A 21082-nucleotide genomic window follows, 5' to 3' on the forward strand; every position below is an offset into this window, starting at 1 on the left:
GCCGTGCACAGGATTTCCACCAGCACGGCTTCATCTGTGCCCGCCCCCTTCAGGGCCTTCCTCAGCTTCTTGGCGACATTGACATTAGGAGGGTCCAACATAGCAATAATGGCTTTCTCAAAGTTGCCAGTCAACTCCTTTTTCAGGACCTCCTCTAATTTCTAAATGATCAAACATATTGTAGCACGGTGCGCTGATGTTGACACAGAGGGCAAGATGAGGAAGGGCGGGGTACTCACGTCATCAAACTTTTCAAAATACGCCTGCTTGATTTCCAGACGTTGGGCTGCCGAGCGATTGGCCAAGATTTTAATAATGGCTTCTTTATCTGTGCCTGCAAGGAGCACATTTGCAGTTTTAGAACAAAACATTTTACAAACAACTATTCATCCGTCTGTCCAAGCACAAAGGAGGAACTCACTAAGATCATTATTGTCCTTGAAAATTTACTTTTTCTAATTGTATTATATATTTTACATTCTTACATGCAGTACGTGTTTGTAATGACATAACACAATGCTTCACTAAGGTGTGGCGTCTCCCATAACCAAACCAGAATTTCCGGTGCATGACAGTTGCAGTGAGGGTGTGCAACAGGTGAAACAGGAACAGACAACCACTGAGCTAGCCTTAATTTAAGTCACATTCCTATTTTTAACATCTGTTTATTCTGAACAAAACGCCCTAGAAGAAATCAGACTAATGTGTTCATAAATGATCGGCACGAGAAAATAAACTCACCGAAACCCACGAATGCTTGTCGAATAGCCTTTATGTCAGCTGTAACGTCAAAGTCCTCCAATGGGACAACTGTAGGCTAGAAATGACAAAAGTAGACATGAACAGTGAAAATGTCTCTGTAAACAGCAAGATAATAATTATGGGTTGAGAGAGATTCATGTCACAATATTTCTAATGCATATGATGCACATAATGTGGACGTCATGTGAAATGAGCCCCCCCCCCCCTCCCCTCCAGCTCAACGAGTAGTATCGAATAGTTGCCATCTTACCTGCACGTTGCCCATGTTGGTCCGCAATACTGTGTGTTGTTGCAGAAACAGAACAGGAAAGGTTATGAGTGTGTTTGTTGTGTGTTCGGATAACGCGTGTGGTGTGCTGCGCTGTGTGTGGAGGAGGGTGTGATGAAAATGGTGAGGATGATGATGGTGTGAAGGAGTGCCAAGTCCTGCAGAGAGAACAGCCCTGTCCCGTCCTGTCAGTAGCTACAGACGTTCAATAAGTTCTCTTACAATTTTGGATTGAGAGAGATTCATGTCACAATATTTCTAATCAGTTTCGTTCATTTGTGCTGCTACGGTTTATGTGGATGTTTGTGTGCTACAAAGAGTGTGTGGGGCGGGGTGGCTGGTAGATAGTAGTGGTTAGGGGGTAGTTTTACTTGTTTACCTCATTAGCAAGTAGCAACATGATTGAGAAGCAAAAAATAGAGACTAGTAATGAAAATAACATGTTGGTGTTGGGTGGTAGAAGGTAAGAAACTTTTCACATATCCTGGTCAAATTAAGGACCACTTTCACTCAACTAAACAGACATATCCTGTGACTGGACTCGAGGAGAACAACGCGCTCTGCTGGTCTGTGCTTGTAAGCAAAAGCACAGGTGGGAGGGTTCGAGCTGGATCAAACCATTTTCAATCAAATGTGTGTGTGTGTGTGGGGGGGGAGAGCACACACACACACACACACACACATATATATATATATATATATATATATATATATATATATACATACACTCCAAAAAAATTTCCGTGCTATTGTTCACTAAATACGCGTCTGCCCTACTCCATATATAGTGCCCTACAAAGAGGTCACGCCATTTTGTAGGGGTGTCTGAATGTCCAGGGAGTGAAAATGTAGGGCATTCAAATTGTACTACAAGAGGAAAACGAGGGCCACAATCCACTTTTATCAAAAGGAAAATGAAGGCCACCAGACCCAAAAACAAAGAGCTGACAGCAAGCGTCAGGAAAGCCTGGGCTTCCAGGACCCGCAGACAAAGACACGGCGCATCGAGGTAATGATGAAAGCAAAGGGATTCCCAACCAACTACTGAAGATTGACTTTTTTTTTCTTTTTTCTTTTTTTAAATACCATCCATCCTTTCCCCTGTTGAAAACAGCCAAAACGTTTTCTTGCGTGTTGAAATAAAACTCAAAGTTGAGATCTAGTGAAGAGGCTTACTTGCAAGTATTTTATTTAGAAATTTCTAAAGCCATTCTGGACCCTTGCTGAATCAGAAGGAGTCCCCAAATGTGCCCTTGCTTTGGACTCATCCTAACTTATATAAAAGCAGTGTTTACAAAAAATAATGTCCCCCTCCTTCATCCTTGTGGGAAGAGTGAAATACAAAACAGATAATAAATCTTCAGCTCGTATCTTAGTCCACTACAGATGTGGGTAAATAATTGGTCCCGTCACCTCCTGGACCAGATAATTTATGGACAGAACTCTGCGTGAACTTCCAAACATTACTCATTTAGATAACTCAGAAACAACTTAGACATCTCTTTCCCAGAGAAGAGAACAATGGACTATAGATTGAATAACATTTGAATTAACTGTTGTCTTATTATTACACAGCTCTAACTAAAATCAAAACGGTTAAAATATAAATCGAAACAGTAAAACAATGTTAATAATGTTAACATTCCTTCAATTGGGCTCAAAAGAGCCCAAAATAAACATTTAAACATTTTTTTAGAGGATCAACATGAGAAAAAGTTTTCATGTGACAGCATTTGAAGATGTTTTCCCGCCTCGAAGCCATCTCGTGATGAAGTTCTTTGTTGAATGAAAAGAGTGTCGTGTTAGTTTTTTTCTTTTCTTTAAGGACCTCAGGGTAGACTGACTGCCCAAGGTCCTTTTGTTTGTCACCGGGATTATTCTGCCCGCAAATGTGCCTCTTCGTGGAATGATGCTTTGGAGACGATCAGCTGATATGATTCAGCAAATGTTGTTTTCCCGGTCTGAGGTGGTGAGATTGATGAGCCTGGGATGGATCCGGCGGCCTTGTAGACCAGATGTGGAATGATGTCTCCCCCTCCTTTGGACAGTTGAACAACAGATAACCTCTCCCTCACCTCCTGGGATCCAGACCCTCTGGGTGCAGAACATTTTCATTTAGTCACTTATAAACATACATATTCTTTATTTTGAAAGAGCATCTGGTAGTTTTTGTTAGTTGGGATTAGTAAATGTTATTTGATTAAGATCCGTAGGTCCTGAGCTGTTGGAACAGGAAAATATCTATTTGTGTGACATTGAAATAGAGCCCAGCCTTTGACTGAGTTTAATGACATTCGCACATTCATTAATACAACAGAAAGAGCTTGTAAATATTAATTTTTCAAATGGGTTCCATCGTCTGATCAAAAATTTCTAGGAAACCCATATAATAATATGTATGTAATGATTAATCAAATGTTTTACCACGATATTTACTGTTCAAGATTTGCATGAATGTGCCTTTAGCCATCCTGAAAGGAATCATTTTACCAGCAAATCCATATATAATCTCAACCCAGAAAGATCACGCCGGCCAGATCGTGAACACGCTGGGGAGAGGCTCACATATTCATACTATTCTATCTTTTGCAAACACTGGGCTCCAAACATTACATTTTTCAATTGTTTCTGAGATAAAATATATAATATAATTAGCTTCATTTGGCGATATGCTTCATTATTGTCCCCTCTCAAACTTACTTTTCTGTCACAGCTTGATTCTCCTCTGTGGATTTCAATTCAGACTGTGGATTATCACATTCAGAATCCCTTACAGTCAGTTAGGGTATAGGCTGATACCCCGCAACCTTTTCATTTTTTAATCTACTAATTCGTCTACATTAATTAATTTCTTAAATATGAACTATCATGTGTACACACCCTCCTTTTGACAAAGATCCACTCCGATCTTTTCAAACACGATAAAATTATCAAAGATGTAGCGGTGGACAGATGGTATTGCAAAGGGAGGAAACACAGAGACTTCGTAGCTCATAAATAAGGAATACCAGACTATAGCTTTCCGCAAAAGAAGTCGTAAATAACAAAAACCTTTAAATCAGGCAATTGTGAGGCAAACGAGAGAGAGAGCTTCAGGTCACTGCAATTAAAATGAGCACAAACAGATACAATTTAAGACACTAGCATGTAAGGACTTTGGGGTCATGAAAAAATAGAGGTAGCTACATTAATCTAATTCAGGATACGAATTACACGAAACTTACAAATATCTACCTTCTCAACGGGTAAAATAAGCATATAATTAGAGCCGAAAATAACACAACACTCTTACTTTGAGCAAACCGTCAATTATTCCTAAAATACTAATCAACCCCACCTCTTCTACATAGTAGTGGGTCATATAAAACACAAGAGTAATACAAAAACCAGCAAACTCTGTGTTATTTGTTAAATTCCCATTGTACCAATTCAGAAACTGATGCTCCCAAGAAAATAGGCTAAAATTTAGTAGGCTAAACCCAATAATCATCAAGTAACGGAAAATAGAGTAATTAAGATTGAAATAAATTTTACCAATCATCCTATTTCAAATTCACATATGTTGTTTTCAATTTCCTGAAATACCTTGCTATAGATCACATCTCCCCATCCGACACATTAAAATGCCTTGCATACAACCAGTTTTCCATATCAATGACCGGAGGTGTCGCATCCCAGATGAGACCATAAGCTTTGAGTAGTCAATGTTCAGTCTTGGCCAGCAGATGGCAGGGCGGCGGATGTTTCAGGCAATGTTCAAAGCAGGCATTGAGATGTTCACTGGAGTCAAAACAGCCGTAGGGGAGATGTCTCTGTAACGAGGCTTGTGCACAGTCACTGGGAATTGTGGAATTGAGCACCATCATTGTCGGTATGGCACAGGGGAATGACTCTGCTGCGGCGTGAAGCTCTTTGACCTCTGCCACGTCCACCCAGACGCTGGAGGTTGCTGTCTGCAATCGTGGACCCGATGACACATATCGGCCCTCCCAGGGGCGCACCTCGACCAATGAATGCACCTGCCTGATCCAATGCACTCAACCGACAGACAGAGGAAGATGAGATCATAGCAAGATAGTTCACTTCCTGCTTTCTCAAAAATGTTTCAACTATACCATAGCTTGTTTTTGGGAATGCCCTTCAAAATAGCTACTAGAAATACTTGCGAATACAATATAGCAGCAGCTGGGGGCGTATCTCGTTTACAGGTTGTAATCAGTGAGGACCATCAAGCCCCCATCTGCTTTGGAACTTTTGCATCCGTTCTGAAATGACACACTCAGAGAAAAAACAAATATTAAAAATTATTATTATTATTTTGTCTTTAAAAACATTTATTACTTCTCATTCAACTATCTTAAATCTAGCCACAGCTGTGTAGATATAATTATGTTAACTCATTATAGCTTGATACAAAATGCTATTATTCTTTTATTTTTCTTTATTCATTTGCCTAGAAAAGAGAAAGTTAATAAGTTTATTTTCTGTATCAAAAGTAGTATAGTTTTAAAGACTTTCTATTCAGTCACTAAAAAAAAATCGAATCAAAAATTTTTAACTCAGCAATTTCCTTTAAATACTGTTGTTATTTTCTTATCATTCTTTTCTTGCCTAGAAAAGAGAAAAACTTCCATTATGAGGACACATTGTACTCTAACTGCTATCTCACACACACACAACCTGTTTTACCACATTCCCTTTCGAAAAACAAACGCCGTTATCACACCAGTCTTATCTACTCAAAAACAACACCAAACATACAGTTAACTCTTTGACTGCCAGACGTTTTCAGAAAAGGGATGCTGTGTGTCCACAGAAAATTTTCTGTTTGGACTATGGAAACACACATACAACATCATCTTTCATCAGAAAAAAAAGTTTGTTTCTACCTTATTCCGTTCTTTAGTAATCAACAATAGAAAATGGTTAGTTTCATCCAAATGCGCTTGTTTTGGACAAAAATACGGAGAAATCAAGCTTTTAGTGAAACGATATTATTTCATGCACTCTAGTGAATTTTACACTTCTTTTTGTCCATGAATGATGCCACAAACACCTAAATAGTGCTTTACTTCTATAAAACACTACCACCAAGAATGAAAAAGTGTTTTTTGATAGCAAAATACGTTTATTTACATTCAACATTCAACAGTGTAATAAAACAAACGTGTGCAACTGTGCATGTGTGGTGTGTGTATGTGTTACTATTTACAATTGTGTGGATGTTTCAACTACACAATATTTTTTTTGGTGTGGTATATAGTGTAACATTCCCCTGGGTGCAAGGGGACACAGCAGGATTTGCACCACAGATTTGTTTCGCTGTGAATGCCCCTTCGCATGCAGACCCTACACTTTCTTGCTGGCTTTTTGTTCCGGGGGGTAGCAGGTATGTATTGCAGTGTGTGTTTGGCCATGTTGCCATCAAGTCGACTTTCAGGATCGTTATACGGTGACCTGGTGTTCTGTCTGGCTTCCTCATGTTCTTCTGTTTGTATGCTTGTAGCAACGTCCTCCTCCTGGTCTTGTGGTAAGAGCCACCCTCTCACCACCTGCTGGATAAACTCCAAAAAATGTTGACATTTCCCAGGATGTTTTGCTTTGTGCAGGATAAAGGCATTGAACAAACATATTTGAAACAGATATGCAACAAATATTTTGTGCCATTTCAACGTCTTCCGCGTGAATGGGTCGTAAGAGATGTTTTGATCCATCTTATCCACGCCATTCATCGTGGAATTGTAGTCCAAAACACACACAGGTTTCGGGAAAGGCACTCTTTTTTTTAGTGCCTTCCGCCACACATCCACTGTCCGCATTTCATCATTGTGAAAAGTAGTCACCATCCTCAACAAACGCTTGTCCTGCCATGCCACAACCAAAACACTTGTGTTGTGTCTAACCAGTACCCCCCCCCCCCCCACCCCAAGGCCAGTGTTTATAAGAGAAGTGATCTCACTGGGTTCACCCCTGTTTTTTCTCAGTGTTCCACATACATTTATACGTGCTGCCAGGAGACGTTCACACAAGCCAATTGAATTATAAAAATTGTCCATAAAGAGCGTGTACCCATTTCCTGGCAGACGATCTAGCAAATTGAACACGGTATCAGGCAGAGAACAACTGGTACCTACATAAGGTTGCATATTGAAACAATATCCTGTCTGGGAGTCACACATGATGTATGACTTGATTCCATATTCAATTGGTTTTTGGGGGTTGTAAACTTTGAACGATAGACGTCCCTGAAAATTCATCATTCCCTCATCAATACACACATTCCTCCCGGGTTGGAACAGTTCTTTGAATTTTTTTACAATATGATTGAACACAGGACGGATTTTAAATAGTTTGTCGTCTGAACTGTGTCTCTCGTTATTGTTAAAATGTAGGAAACTCCAGATGAGCTGTAAGCGGTTTCGAGGCATCGCGCGACTGAAAAATGGTGTTGTTTCAATTTCATCCTGAGTCCAATACATTTCTATACTGGGCTTGTTTATATACCCAGTAAGAAATTGAAGTGCAAAAAAGGTTTTCAGTTCGGACACAGACACTGGCTTCCAAGCACGACTCCTACAGTGTGGCAGACTTTCAGTCTGCTTCTGCATAGACTGACGTGCATAGAGGTTTGTTTGGTCAGCAATGTGCCGGAGAAGTTCGTCCGTGATGAACAGCTGCAGGAAGTCAGCTGGCAGGGTCGAATTCAGCTCTGCTGCGGCACCCCTTGGTCCTGGTTTTTCGGTAAAAGGGAATGTGTTTGGCTGCCAGCCTGCTTCATGCCAGCCAGAATTTTTGGGATCTGCAAATATACATTTCAATATCATATAATATTTATTTTAGATCAGTGTGATGCAATATATATATATAAATATATATGTTTACCTTTTTTCTTGGATCCACTGGTTGATGTACATTCTGTAAATTATAGAAGACATTTACCATCAAATATTTTACGAGTGCTATGTTGGAGAATCTTTTTTTTTTTTTACCTTTATTCTGCTCACTGTGAGACGCGTCACCTTGAGCCCGATGAGCTACAGCTAAAAGAAATATATACAATTACAATAATATCGAAAGACCGTTTTCTTTTGTTGTTGCGGTGTATTGAAAACATGTTTTTTATACCTCTGTCGTGGAAACTGCAGTAGGACGTCGCTGTGAGCACGATCCACGATCTATGAATTGTACATTCACGTTACACGAGGTGCTAGCAGCGTGCCGGAAAAGTATCTCATAGCAAGTTTGCGCTTACCTTCACAGTCTTCTGAGGATGAAATACTCTCCGAATCACTGTCTCTGAGATCAGACTGTACCCACTCCTCCGAAGAATATCCATCGGACTCGGGGTACTCTTCATCATCCGAATCAACGTCCGCGTTTGCAGAAGTGCTTGGTCGTGCACCACGTTTTCCGGCGTTAGCATCGCTAACCGGTGTCGCTTTATGACGTGGCCGAAGACGTCGCGTCAAAGCTGCAACTTCGGCGTCAACCTCGTAGTCACCATCATCATCATTGCCATCATCAACGTTCAATTTAGCACTGGTTGATGCTTCTCTCGTACCATTTTGTCCAGCGATTGCCTTTTTATTTTTTTTTGCATGCCAATTCCACCGCTTTCATCAAAGATACCAAGCAAACCGCGGATGTCAACGGTGAAAACCAACCTTTATCACAGCAAGCCGTCATTCAATCAGTGAACAGTATTTTCATTTTTCGTCGATGTTTTTCGGGCATGGCTCCGACTGAAACCTTGGAAGCATTCTTAACTTGTGCATCCAAGAATAAGTTCCGACTATGAACCGGAAGCACTTTTAGGTCAAACCATTTGGTGTCGCGGTCAAAACCGCCCTCCATCATTTATTTTAATTATTCACCTATTTAGTTATTATTATATTCAAGTCGTTTTAATATTTATCAATTCAGTGATGTCTCACTTGTAGTATGATAGTTCAATAGGTTACATTTATTCGACAACGTTACTCGTTCCTCACCTCAAAATAAACATTTTCACAAGAATAAACACAGACAACCACAAAAACGTACACACATAACAGACATTTAACATACATAAATAACGAATCACGTAATCTCTCGATCGATCAACAGCGGTAAAACCCAAATCCGCAGCGTCAACCTGACCTCACTCTCATTACTGCTCAATTTTAGCAGGCGCGCATCTTTAAAATAACTATTACGTGCTATCGAATGCTCCCCAGCGGTAAAAAATAAACTCACTGCGTCGTCCTGACCTCTTATTACTGCTATATTTTAGCAGGCGCGCAGTTATCATGATCTCTAGATTTCTTAGCGGCAGAAAACCCCCGCGTCTATCCGTATCCCTCTCAAAATCCATAAAATAACCATCATGATCTAACGATTACTTCGCAGCGGAGAGACTCCCGTCCCCAAAACAAAATAAAATAAAACCCCTTGCTTCAACCTGTATGTCTAAAAATGCTTCTTCAGCTGCGCATAAACCAACATGACAGCACTTCCGTAAACAATGCTCGTCACCACGTACGTGTATAGTTCAATGTCGTAGTAAAATCCCAAATCAAGGACTTCGCGTCCCTCCGTTAATTGAACGACTTCAAACTACAACCTGTTCACTCAGACCTCATGTAAAAATTTAGACAATTTAGAAGACGAAAACCGGTTGCAGCGGTCCCAAACAGACAGAACTTCCCTACGTGGATAAACGTCTCCACTTACCGTAAGTAATTATTTAGGCGCCTAGAAGTTCCGCCCGTCCGTGAACGCCGCAGCCCGCAACCGTCAAAATAAACGTTCGGAGAATTTTTGAATAGAATTATGGAAATTATTTTTTTTTTTCGAGGAAGTACCAGCATATTAGTGTTGTCAAATGATTACAAATTGTAACAAATTAATCACAAGATTTTCCATAATTAATCTCAATTGGGCATATTTTTCTACTTTTGCTTTTACTTTCTTCTTCAAAGCAAGTTGTAACAGATATTTACTTGAGTAAAATCTTGGAATTAATGTAAAATCATCAAATAGAAAGTATGTTTACCCTTGAATAGAATACTCCTCTTGTCAAATAAAATGATCAAAATGGACTCAAAGAAACACTTCTCAGAACTTCTCCCTTACAGATTTAGTTCTGCTCACGAGCACGACACTCCAGCAGCATTGGTTTGCGAGGTTTCATGCTCTAAAATGATACGCCAAATGTATACAATTAATATGCTATTTGAATTTTGCTCTGCAAAGTGCGCTAATTACTTTCTTCTCCAACAAGCATCAAGCAAGTAAATCAGAAAGTAAAACTACCTCATGTCCATGTTAATGATCTTTCCACCAGTGACTCATCCATGATTGGCTGCACACTGAGTTGACCGAGTTAATTTTTTTTTTTTTTATGCTTTATTAAATTTAAATTAATCTCCAGAGTTAACATTTGTAACAACCTTCCGCTAAATATTTGGCAAGCTCCCTCCCTATCCAATGTTTTATATCGTAAAACACATCGCTATTCTTTGGCCTTTGACTCGGGGATCGTTTGGAGTAACTGTAGCAAATTTGAGCAGGATCCCTTTGTCTCAGCCCAAGTTAGCAGGGGATACAAACCATTTACTGTCTTGTACAATTTACTTATATTTATATGATTTAGTTTCACTTGTGTTTACTGTATGACTGATTTCTGGTCTATGTACAGCACTTTGTACGCAGCAATGGTTGTTTTAAAGTGCTTTTTAAATAAAGTTGAGTTGGCTTGAAAGTTAAAAACTAAATTAATGGTTTTTGCCAATAAAAGGATGAAGCTTCACTAGATATTGATTGAGTTAACATCAAGAAAGTAGACTACTGTATACAGAAAATGAGAATATGCACCTGAAACGTAACTAGATGTTTCTATTTGTTTTGTTCCAACCATGAAAAGTGTGGAGATGTGTACAAAGAATCTGCTTTCATATTGTGCGTTTCATAAAAGGAAAAAATATATATACTACGATCCATTTTAACAGCATTACTGCCATTTATAGGGTGCGAAGAAAAAAAACCTTTAAATATTAAGTTGTTTTTATTTCCTTGTTTCTCTTTAACATTTTCCACATCAATAGAATACACCAACATACTTTATATCGTCTAGTAAGTCCATTTAGTATATGACAATGTAACAGTCTATTACAGTAGCCACTATCATTTTGAATTTAAATAACATACAATTGCGTACATAGACATCAGTGAGAACATTCTTCAAGTCTTCAGTATTACAGTGTCTAGCCCTCCTAAAAGCACATATTCGCCACGGTTGTTAGTGCATTAAATTTGAAAGTGATTATATGGAAATTGTAAAGTCTACTATAGTTAAATCATTTTTGAAGATTGCAATTTGTTAACTGATTAAAATAACTTTAAAAAAAAAACGCACACAGGGCGTGAAGGTGTCATAAACACACCGTGCACCTAAACAGCTGAAGTGAAGTTACTGTTAATCGCCCTGTTGTCTAATGTGGTCAGTCGGCACTTGTTTTGACCACCATGTGCATACCTATGAAAAACATCTTTGAGGCAAATTGCACTACATTTGTAATGCAACTAAAGTAAAGTGCTTTTTACACAGACAGTGAAACAGTGTAATGTGTTTCAAATGCTGACTGCAAATAAGATACACGGGATGACAGACAGGAATGACAGTTTTTACTTGTACGCATATGTTATAAATTGTTTATGTAATTTATACTATAGTTCCTATGTCCCTCAAAGTTACCAAAAGCCAGAAGATGCATAGATGTATATAGAATTCCGGCAGTATGAAACTTTTTACTGGATATTGGAGACATTAAATGGCAGTTAACATGTGGCAACATCTTGCTTTTTGGTCCATGCTGCAAAGACACACGAGAGTCAACAGACAGCAAGCTAATAAAGAGTATAGGAAGTGAAATCGAGGAGGATGGTGATGAGTGAACAGATGCGGTGCTCAGAGGAGGTAGAGAGGAAGATACATGTTTGCGTTAAATAAGGCCAGTAAGAGCAAGAAAAGTGTTTCAGTGCAAGATCTCCAGAAGGAGACGTTTGAAGTCTCCGCCACACTCGCCATCCAGGGCATCTTTTAAGGTGACATCATACTTTTCCAGGTACATGTCCTTCACCGTCTCCAGGTCGATCTGGCAGATAATTGTGCCGTCAACACACAAAAGTTGCAATACAACACTATTATGGCAGAAGCATGAGCGCTACTCAACTTACCCGCATAATAAAAACTCAACTTTGTACTTGTTCAAGTGACGCAAATGTGCTTGGCCAATATGTTTACAAATACACACACACACACACCTCTGAGCGACCCACGATCATGCGGATGAGTGTGTCCTCATCGGTGCCGAGTCCCTTCATAGCAGCATTAAGGCGCCGTGCGAAGTATAGTTGAGGGTTCTTGGCGCACCTAACTATAAAACGTACACATACGAGTCAGTATCACCATTGTCACATTTTATACTTAACAGTTAAAGATCAGATGTTTAAAAAAAAATATATATATATATATGATTGTGTTCGCACATGATACTGCACCCATATTACTTACATACCTAGAGTGACGTAGCAGTCCTTAAGAGTTCCTGTAGCCTCAGAGTCAATCGTGTCCAAAATATCTGTCCCTGATAACTTGAAATCGACAAAAATGTGACATTTTACTGACAAAGTCAAACCCTGCTCCAAAATGTGTGTGTTCACTACTTACTGCCTCATAGGCTTTAAACGTGGCCTGAAGCTGCATGTAGTTCCTGTGTGTGAGGATGTAGCTGAAGGTGGACTCATCCGTGCCAAACATGCCTTCGCCTGCCTGGTGGGTGGTTACAAACAAATGAGAGCAGAAAGCCATTCGTTTTCATCTGGAGTCCATTTAATGAGTTTGGCTCATAGTGGTCGTAGTTTTTGGCGTCATTTGGGAGCGATGGAAGTATGAATAAATAAATAATTGTTTGAGAAGACAAAAACTGTTCTTTAAGATCACATTCAAATATATTGTATGCAGTAGTTCAATATCCAACAAAAGTGTATGCCACTGTAAAATACGGCGTAAACATGTAATTCTGTCTCTTACCACTAGAAGGAGCTGGCATACCACTAGGGCAGAGATAGGAAGCCCAACATGCCAACACTCTGCTTTGGACCTCTATTAGTTTTTTAAAACAAAAATATTTACTGTAGCTGAGCATTTAAAAGTTGTAATGAGTGTTCACCACTAGATGGCAGACATTACTCAAGAGCGCATCTACCTAACCCCAAACTGTACTTCTTGCTTTCTCTCTCCTTAATTCATTCAAGCAGCGCAAACAAAACGTTACATACTATATAGGCACACACTTGAATAAATCTCCAGACTCCTACACATATGTTCACTTAACATGCCTGAGGAGGAGTAGGAAGAAGTACTTCTGCGTTAGAGAAAAACAGAGCGAGTCCTTGCCAGAAGCAGGAAACAGGAAGCAGATTACATGTTGAGAACATTGAAAGACAAATCTATCTGCCTAAAGGCGCACTCAGCCATGAAAGAGTTCAACTACAACACTGATTTGAGTTTTTAAATGTGTGTCCTCCAAAACCATCAATATATTCAATGCTTAGTAATAATTTGACAAACGAAACGACAGATCACCAACTCATCTGCATTTTTCTGGAACCTGGTGATGGAGTGTATAGGACTACTAACAATTTTATATGGTATTATTATACCTAGTATTGTATAGTATTGAGATTTTTTATTATATTAAAGATACTGATTTAAAGGTAATATTAAAGCTTTTTATCTTACCTTTACAGTAGAGTGTGCGGACCCTGCACAATCCAGCTTTGTGGAGAGGAGGGGCGGAGTTTTTCTTACCTCAAGTCGTGTCTTCCTTTGTCAACTGTGGCTGTCGCTTTAAGATCGTACTCGCACGTGCACCATGAACGAGCCTGACACAGATGCTGCAGTTACGCTTTGGGCCAGAGGTGGCAGTCGCGAGTAAAAAAAAAGTGACAACCGTTGAGCGTTATTTTCTTAAGATGGGGATGACAATGGTTCCTAATGAATTGTCCAGTGACAGCAGCATTATTCCTAGCTGTGAATAAGAAACTTCCACGCAGTTCTCCTGAACAAAAGCAGCAAAAACTTCAATCTGAATTGGAAGAAGGGTTTACCAACCATCAGGCTTGGGGAGTAACGGAATACATGTACCACCGTTACGTAATCAGATTGCAAAAAAAAAGTAACTATTTCATTACAGTTACAGGAAAAAACATGTAATCAGATTACAAGTATATTTATTAAAAATGGGGATTACAATTTCTACGATGCGCGTGTGGGACCGATGCGACATGTCGGGGAGGTGGGAACGAACGAACGAACTGACGAGTCGTGTCCACACGCAGGCAGTTTGAAAAAGCTTCACGGACGGACGGATTTTTGCTATTTGTAGGCTGCCCGGGTCCCTCTCACCCGCAAATAGCAGGGGCACATTGTATACAATATATATTGTGGTGATATTTATTTTTATTTTGTCTTCATGAGCATACTCAATAATGGAGTAATCCAAAAGTAATCCAGTTACATTACTTTAATATTATGGTACTTGGATTACGTTACCAACTACATTTTTTAGCAGGTAATTTATAACTGTAATGGATTACATTTTAAAAGTAACCCTCCCAACCCTGCGCCAACACTTCACACACACCTCTGTGATTCAAGATAGATAATGAATACGATGCATATTCTTAACATGTTTCACAACGTACCTCAAACAAAGACGCAGCGTCCTGTTCAGCTAAGCCCTCATCCACCTCGTATCCTTCATCTCTGCTCGCCTGCAGACAGGTTTAACGGCGGAAGATAAAGAGATTTAGTGAGACGTGGAAAAACCGGATCAAATAAGTATCCCCAAATATTTGGTGGGATCATAACCGTCTTGCAACACATTATTAAAAGGGCATATTTGTAAACTGCAGCTCAATGGTTAGGCTTTGAACATGAGTCATGCTGTGCTTGTCATTTTTCACAAGGGGAAGGAAAAGGGTGGGAGCGTGAGCGGGATGGAGATAGATGGTATGCAGGCATAACAATGACGTGCTGTGTCGCTAAATATCTCAGTAGGCGGATAAAAGCAAGCAAAGCTATTGTATGAAAGTTATCTCAAGGAGAGACGTAATTCAAATTCCTCCTTCTCATCCATTTTGGAAACATGACTATTGCATGATTAGGTGAATCCCGTGTTTACCTGCAGGAGTGACATAAGAAGGTTCCTCACGTCTCCACTGGTGTCATCTTCAATGTCAGCTTCCAGGTCACATTCATGCACTACAAAGATACAATGACTCCTTTTACACTTTATACTCATTAAAAAGGAAGTCAATCCCAACATTGTATTTACAATAATATGTTTTATGCGCCCCTGCTAGTCTAAACACAGCATTTGAGTTTGTGGAATATGAATGGAGCAGCAAAATCCACACGTTCTATCTACTTCATGGGGCGGCCATTTTAATACATGCTGTTGACTGAAACATCACAGTTGCTCACGGCACCGGTAACAACCAATCACAGCACGCCTGTTTTATGAGTTTGGCCATGTGACGTTTGCAAGCTGAGTCCTGATTGGTCATTGCCTGAGCTCTGCGCAACTGAGGTGTCAGTCATGGTAAATCAAAATGGCCGCCCCAAGAGCTAAAAATGGAGGTGGATTTTGTTGCTTAATTCATATTCCACAAACACATTATTAATCAGAATACAGTGTTTAGATTATTGTAAAGAAAACTTGTGAGATGACTTCCCCTTAACAAATAGTACATATCATTTATGGCCACTGTCTTCATTCTTGCAAAAAAATGATACAGAACAGGAACATCAGATTTATACTTAATCCCGGGGAACATTTGAAAGACATGATTCATAACACTATAACTCCCAAACCATCTAATCGTAATGACAAATACGTGCAGTTGTGCTGGTATGTAAACTTATGAGCACAATTGTAAATGTGCAAAAGCTATATGCCGCTTAACGACACAAATATGAATCGACATCAAGATTCACATGCACATCTCTACTCATGTCAACTTCAACATCTGAAAATTTCTAAACAATTAGCAGAGTATTTTGGATTTTATGGGCAGTAGGGCTTTTTCTCACCATGCAGTGCGCTCATAAGTTTACATATCGCAAGTGTATGTCAACTTGCAAGCACAACAGTAAGCATGCTGTTTTAAAGATTTATTCTCCTCACAGACGTCCCCTAATCATGATTTGGAACTTTGTCACTAGTTGCAAATTGGAATAGGCATTTTCAATATCATAAAAAAAAAAAAAAAAGAGACAAAACCTTGTCTATAGGCTACAACACCATGCCAGTGTCTTGTTATTTGAATGGATGAACAATTTATTGAACTATAGAGCTTACCCGGGGCATAGACCTCTTTGTAACTGATGATGTCCTGATAGGGGGGAAAGACAGAAGATTTCATCAGAAACATGAAAGTTGCGAAGAGTCCAAGTCTATTGTAATCTTTTTGGAGAATGTACTCTAACCATCTGTTCTTTTGGGGTTTGTGCTGGTAATATTGTAGCAAATGTATTTCATTTGGTTTGAATTGGAATTACTTTATTTTGCAGCTTTTTTTTAACAACATGTATTACAATATTTGTTTGCCAAGTGACCCTATTTGAAAATATGTTATTTTACCAACATCTGACATGAGCCTGAAAAATGTTGAGAAATCGCACTCATAGTAATGAAGATTTAGAAATATTAATACAAGACCAAGACTAAATTGAATGTGTTTTGTGTATGAATGACCTTTTCCCCACTCCAAAGCACAAATCTGTGGTCATCTTTTAAACATAGTTTTTGCATGAGAATCTCCTTGCTGGAAGTAATAGTTTGCTACCTCCTGTAAACTGGACTTAAATATGACAATTAAATATGACAATTAAAAAAACTTTACCTGACTTATTGTGCTACTTTTCTACTGCTATTGAGCAATTTGTAACTGCTTCCTAACTTAAAGTTACGGCAAATTATTATAATCCCACTTCTGTGTGCTTGTGGTTTACATTAAAGTTATTTGTTTTTTAGCATATATTTTGACACACCTCATTAGTAGCCGTGCACAGGATTTCCACCAGCACGGCTTCATCCGTGCCCGCCCCCTTCATGGCCTTCCTCAGCTCCTTGGCGAAATAGACATTAGGGGGGTCCAACATGGCCATAATGGCTTTCTCAAAGCTGCCAGTCAACTCCTTTTTCAGGACCTCCTCTAACTCCTAAATGAACAGACATACTGTAGCACGGTGCGCTGATGTTGACACAGAGGGCAAGATGAGGAAGGGCGGGTACTCACGTCATCAAACTTTTCAAAATACGCCTGCTTGATTTCCAGACGTTGGGCTGCCGAGCGATTGGCCAGAATTTGAATAATGGGTTCTTCATCTGTGCCTGGAAGGAGCACATTTGCAGTGTTACAGCAAAACATTGGTACATTTACAAACAACTATTCGTCCGTCTGTCCGAGCACCTCCAAAGAGGAGGGCCAGACTGCGATCATTTTTGTCCTTGAAAATGTACTTTTTCTAATTTTGTGGTATATTTTACAACCTTACATACTGTACTTGTTTGTAATGACATGCTTCACTCAGGTGTGGCGTCTCCCCTGACCAAACCAGAATTTCCAGTGCAGTTGCAGTGAGGGTGGACAACGGGTGCAACAGGAAAAGACTACTATTGAGATAGCCTCGAATTTAGCCGATTTTTCTATTTCAAACACTTTTCGATATTTGTTCTGCAGAAACCAGCACCCGAGAAGATATGCAGTAAAAATAAATGAACACTGTAAGAAATACTCACCTAAACCTTTACATGCTTGTCGAATAGCCTTTATGTCAGATGTAACATCAAAGTCCTCAAATGGGACGACTGTAGGCTAGAAATGCAGATAGGGACAGTAAAAATGTGCCATTTGCACACGCACACACACACAATTATTTTTTTTTTTATATATATATAGTATCCAACATACCCATGTACATAAATTGGGGATTTACAAACATAACATTCATTTAGAATCATGTCACAATATTTTTAATACAGAATTGTGTAATAATGCTCATTCGACTACAACTGCGCATCATTTTAACTCATAATGATGAGTATATAGTTTACACTGCCTTCCCAACATTGTTGCCTCTTCGTTTTGAATCCATCTTTAAGGAGAAATTCTAATCCCATTTGAAACCAGAGAAGATCTGGTCATGGGCGTGACATGCAGGCCACTTGCAGACTGCGGTACAGCCTCTGTGTTGCTGAGTCATTGCCAGGAGCATCCACCCAACTCCTCTCCTCTCTCCTCCGTGCATACATACAGTGCAGCATTATTGATTAGCCCATCTCACAAATTCCAAATGACTGCTGCTTGCATCCTTATGGTTAGCAGCAGAAATGTGCTTCTTTTTTTTTCTTTTAAACAAGTCATAAGAGAAGATGATCACTAAGAGCACTTACTATACAAAGAGATTTTGTTACATAATAGATTGTGCCACTGTGTAATGTACAGGCAAAAAGACCATACACAAAAACAAAACAAACAAAAAACATTGCTCCAGATGCCGATGAGGGGAGCACATATTGTCCCTTTTGGAAAATACATTTACAGTAGTTTCAATTTCAATACGTGCAAAGTTTACAATTCGGGCTTGGTAGGTGCGTCGTTTTGGAAGGGAAATGACGTAAACCTCCTCCACAGCGCCCTTTGAAAAGCGCCAGAAAAGCCGACAAAATGTTTGTCCTATACAGTAGTCCTACATTATATACACATTCGTCTTGAAAATATATATTGTAAATAAAAGTGCCATAAACCTGAAAAGAATGATGTCCGCATTCAATCCGTAAGGACCCACTTGATCGCGCTAAATGGAAGTTCACTTACCTGCACGTTGCCCATGATGGTCCGGAACAGTGTGTGTTATTGCAAAAACACAACAAGAAAGGTTATGAGTATGTTTGTTGTGTGTTCGGATGACTCGTGTGGTGTGTTGCACTGTGTGCGGAGGATGTGATGAAGATGATGATGATGCTGAGAAGGAGTGGGTCCTGCAGAGAGAACAGAACAGCCCTGTCCGGAAGTTACTGCGGGTCTGACGTCACCACAAACAAAACGGTGCACTTTACGTAGTTTTCAAGTCGACCAACGGCTTAAAAGCGCAACATTCCATAAAACGGATTATCATAGTAGCCTATTGGTCATGTTTTGTCATTGTTGTTGTATTAAGATTCATGATCATGACGTACCGTTCTATTGTTCCACAAGGTGACAGTGTTGTACAGCACGTGCTAGCCTCCAAGATTGTATGAGCTTTTTTTTTCTCTCTCCCCTCAAATTGCTTTGAAAATATCACGTCAAGAAAAAAAAAACCACATCAGAAAATAAAGGGGAAAAGGGATTAGGCTATGTCGAGTTTAGAGCATCACAGTATTCCCTAGCAGAATATGTGGAAACCATCTTCACACAAGTGCAATATCGGATTACGGTGAACTCGATATACGACGCATATACGAACGGCAGCGAATGACGTATAATCTGTGTTAAATTAACATTTCAAATTAATCCTGAGGAGCAAATTTATCTGTGTCACTATAGGTTACGACAATGCAGGTTACGACCAAAGAAGATCAATTGGACCAATTTCGGAAATTGCATAATATCCTATTCAGACCAATCTCTCACTGTGTGCTACGCACAGTGGTTGAGATGACTGGTTGACTTTCGCAGTGGGGTCGGTGACAATTAAAGGTAGTCTACGCGCAGATTTATCGCTGTAGGTTTTCATTTAATTTTTATGTGTAGCTATGACAAGAGCTTTCAAATACAAATACTATTTTACTGTACATAGGCAGGCTACAAACTACGTTAGTGTCGGATATTGACCGACTAAATTGGAATGGAAATCCAAAACTTGTACAATCGGAAGTGGAAAGGTATTTAAAAATAAATAATAAATAAATAAATAAAATCCCAAGGCCAACTTGAACATGTTACGTCTAATCATGACCAAACACAATACATACACATGACATACACAATCATAGCAACTATACAAAAACTTACACGAATGGAACGTCACTTCTTCCTATGGTGAGCAACACGTGACGTGTTGATTGGTGGAGGAGCATATGGCACATGCCAGATGGAAAGGACAACAGGTGTAACCAATAATGAGCTAAACATTAGATTCACATGAATGTAACGGTAGACATAAAAGCACACGTCAAGGCCAAAAATAAAACAATATGAGGTGGCAAATGCACTTAAACTGTAGACCTACTTTATTATAAGTATTTGTAATATATATATATATATATAGCCTACATATATTTGTAAAAGTTTTGTTTTTAGGTAAAAGTTAAAAAAAAGAAGTAAGATTGAAGTTTACTTACTGTACATCCAAAAGTAAAAATGGATGTTGACTGTCAATTATATACAATGAATGATTGCAATCTTGTAACAACAAAACAAAGAAAAAAACCTGCAAACAAAATAATTTCCCGCTTAAATAATAGAGGGGGAAAAAATGCTAGAGATGAGTAATATCTTGCTCCTCCAAATCTGTCACCACATTCTGCCATGTTGCTGCTTTAACTGTTTTTTGTTGTTGTTTTTTTACCCTTTATAAGACCCCAAGATCAAGACCTCAACTACAGTAGTAGTTGTCGTTGGCAGTTTTTTTTTTTTTAAACACCAACAAAACAGCCTATTCTGACAAAATAAGGTGTAGAAACTACAAAAGCTTTGAAATGAAAAAGTAAAAAGTCATATATAGTATAATAAAACATAATCAGTTAGTGGTTAGCATCAAGTGTCAATCAGTCCTGGGTTTGGCCAAGGCCCTCTCATGTTCTCTCCATACCTGTTCTCTCGTTAAACCTCGGCCCACATACCAAAAACATACATTTTAGGCTCATTTAAGACTGAATTGTCCTTAGGTATGATTAGCTGGTAACCAGTCCAGGTTGTGCCTCACTTCCCACCCAGTCAGCTAGGATAGGCTTCAAC

The 21082-nt window shown here is 39.2% G+C and overlaps 2 protein-coding genes and 1 long non-coding RNA gene across 6 annotated transcripts in view; all 3 read right to left on the reverse strand.

The window, feature by feature from the left end:
- Nucleotides 1–1042, reverse strand: part of LOC147182015 (annexin A13-like) — an 8579-nt gene extending 7537 nt beyond the window's left edge. The window contains exons 1-4 of the mRNA XM_086098416.1: nt 1013–1042; nt 742–817; nt 240–334; nt 1–161 (exon numbers count right to left, since the gene is read on the reverse strand). The exon at nt 1–161 is cut by the window's left edge and continues 10 nt beyond it. Of these exons, the coding sequence (XP_085954542.1) occupies nt 1–161; nt 240–334; nt 742–817; nt 1013–1027 (347 nt within the window). The 5' untranslated portion in view covers nt 1028–1042. The remainder of the gene's footprint in view (nt 162–239; nt 335–741; nt 818–1012) is intronic.
- Nucleotides 1043–6966: 5924 nt separating this feature from the next.
- LOC147182016 (uncharacterized) lies at nt 6967–9766 on the reverse strand. 2 transcript variants are annotated; one of them, XR_015095786.1, is made up of 5 exons: nt 8283–9766; nt 8156–8205; nt 8020–8070; nt 7913–7945; nt 6967–7829 (listed from the first exon to the last, which is right to left on the reverse strand). It is a non-coding gene; the product is annotated as an uncharacterized LOC147182016 (long non-coding RNA). The 2 variants fall into 2 exon arrangements; XR_015095784.1 differs by having other exon boundaries at nt 8156–9766.
- A 1290-nt stretch (nt 9767–11056) lies between these two features.
- LOC147182017 (annexin A13-like) lies at nt 11057–19162 on the reverse strand. 3 transcript variants are annotated; one of them, XR_015097390.1, is made up of 12 exons: nt 18959–19162; nt 17881–17956; nt 17378–17472; nt 17130–17300; nt 16438–16471; nt 15259–15338; nt 14780–14848; nt 13884–13957; nt 12741–12842; nt 12589–12664; nt 12335–12447; nt 12132–12165 (listed from the first exon to the last, which is right to left on the reverse strand). XR_015097390.1 is itself a non-coding variant. In XM_086098461.1 (11 exons), the coding sequence occupies exons 1-11, from the start codon at nt 18971–18973 to the stop codon at nt 12046–12048; spliced, it is 948 nt and encodes a 315-aa protein (XP_085954587.1). In that variant the 5' UTR covers nt 18974–19154; the 3' UTR covers nt 11057–12045. The 3 variants fall into 3 exon arrangements, 2 of the variants coding, with proteins under 2 accessions (XP_085954587.1, XP_085954578.1); XM_086098461.1 differs by lacking the exon at nt 13884–13957 and having other exon boundaries at nt 11057–12165; nt 17130–17297; nt 18959–19154; XM_086098452.1 differs by lacking the exon at nt 13884–13957 and having other exon boundaries at nt 11057–12165; nt 18959–19151.
- Nucleotides 19163–21082: the final 1920 nt, after the last annotated feature.

The sequence above is a fragment of the Leptonotus elevatus genome, chromosome 1 (genome assembly GCF_054856555.1).
Source record: "Leptonotus elevatus isolate MCC_2025b chromosome 1, RoL_Lele_1.0, whole genome shotgun sequence".
Lineage (NCBI taxonomy): Eukaryota > Metazoa > Chordata > Actinopteri > Syngnathiformes > Syngnathidae > Leptonotus > Leptonotus elevatus.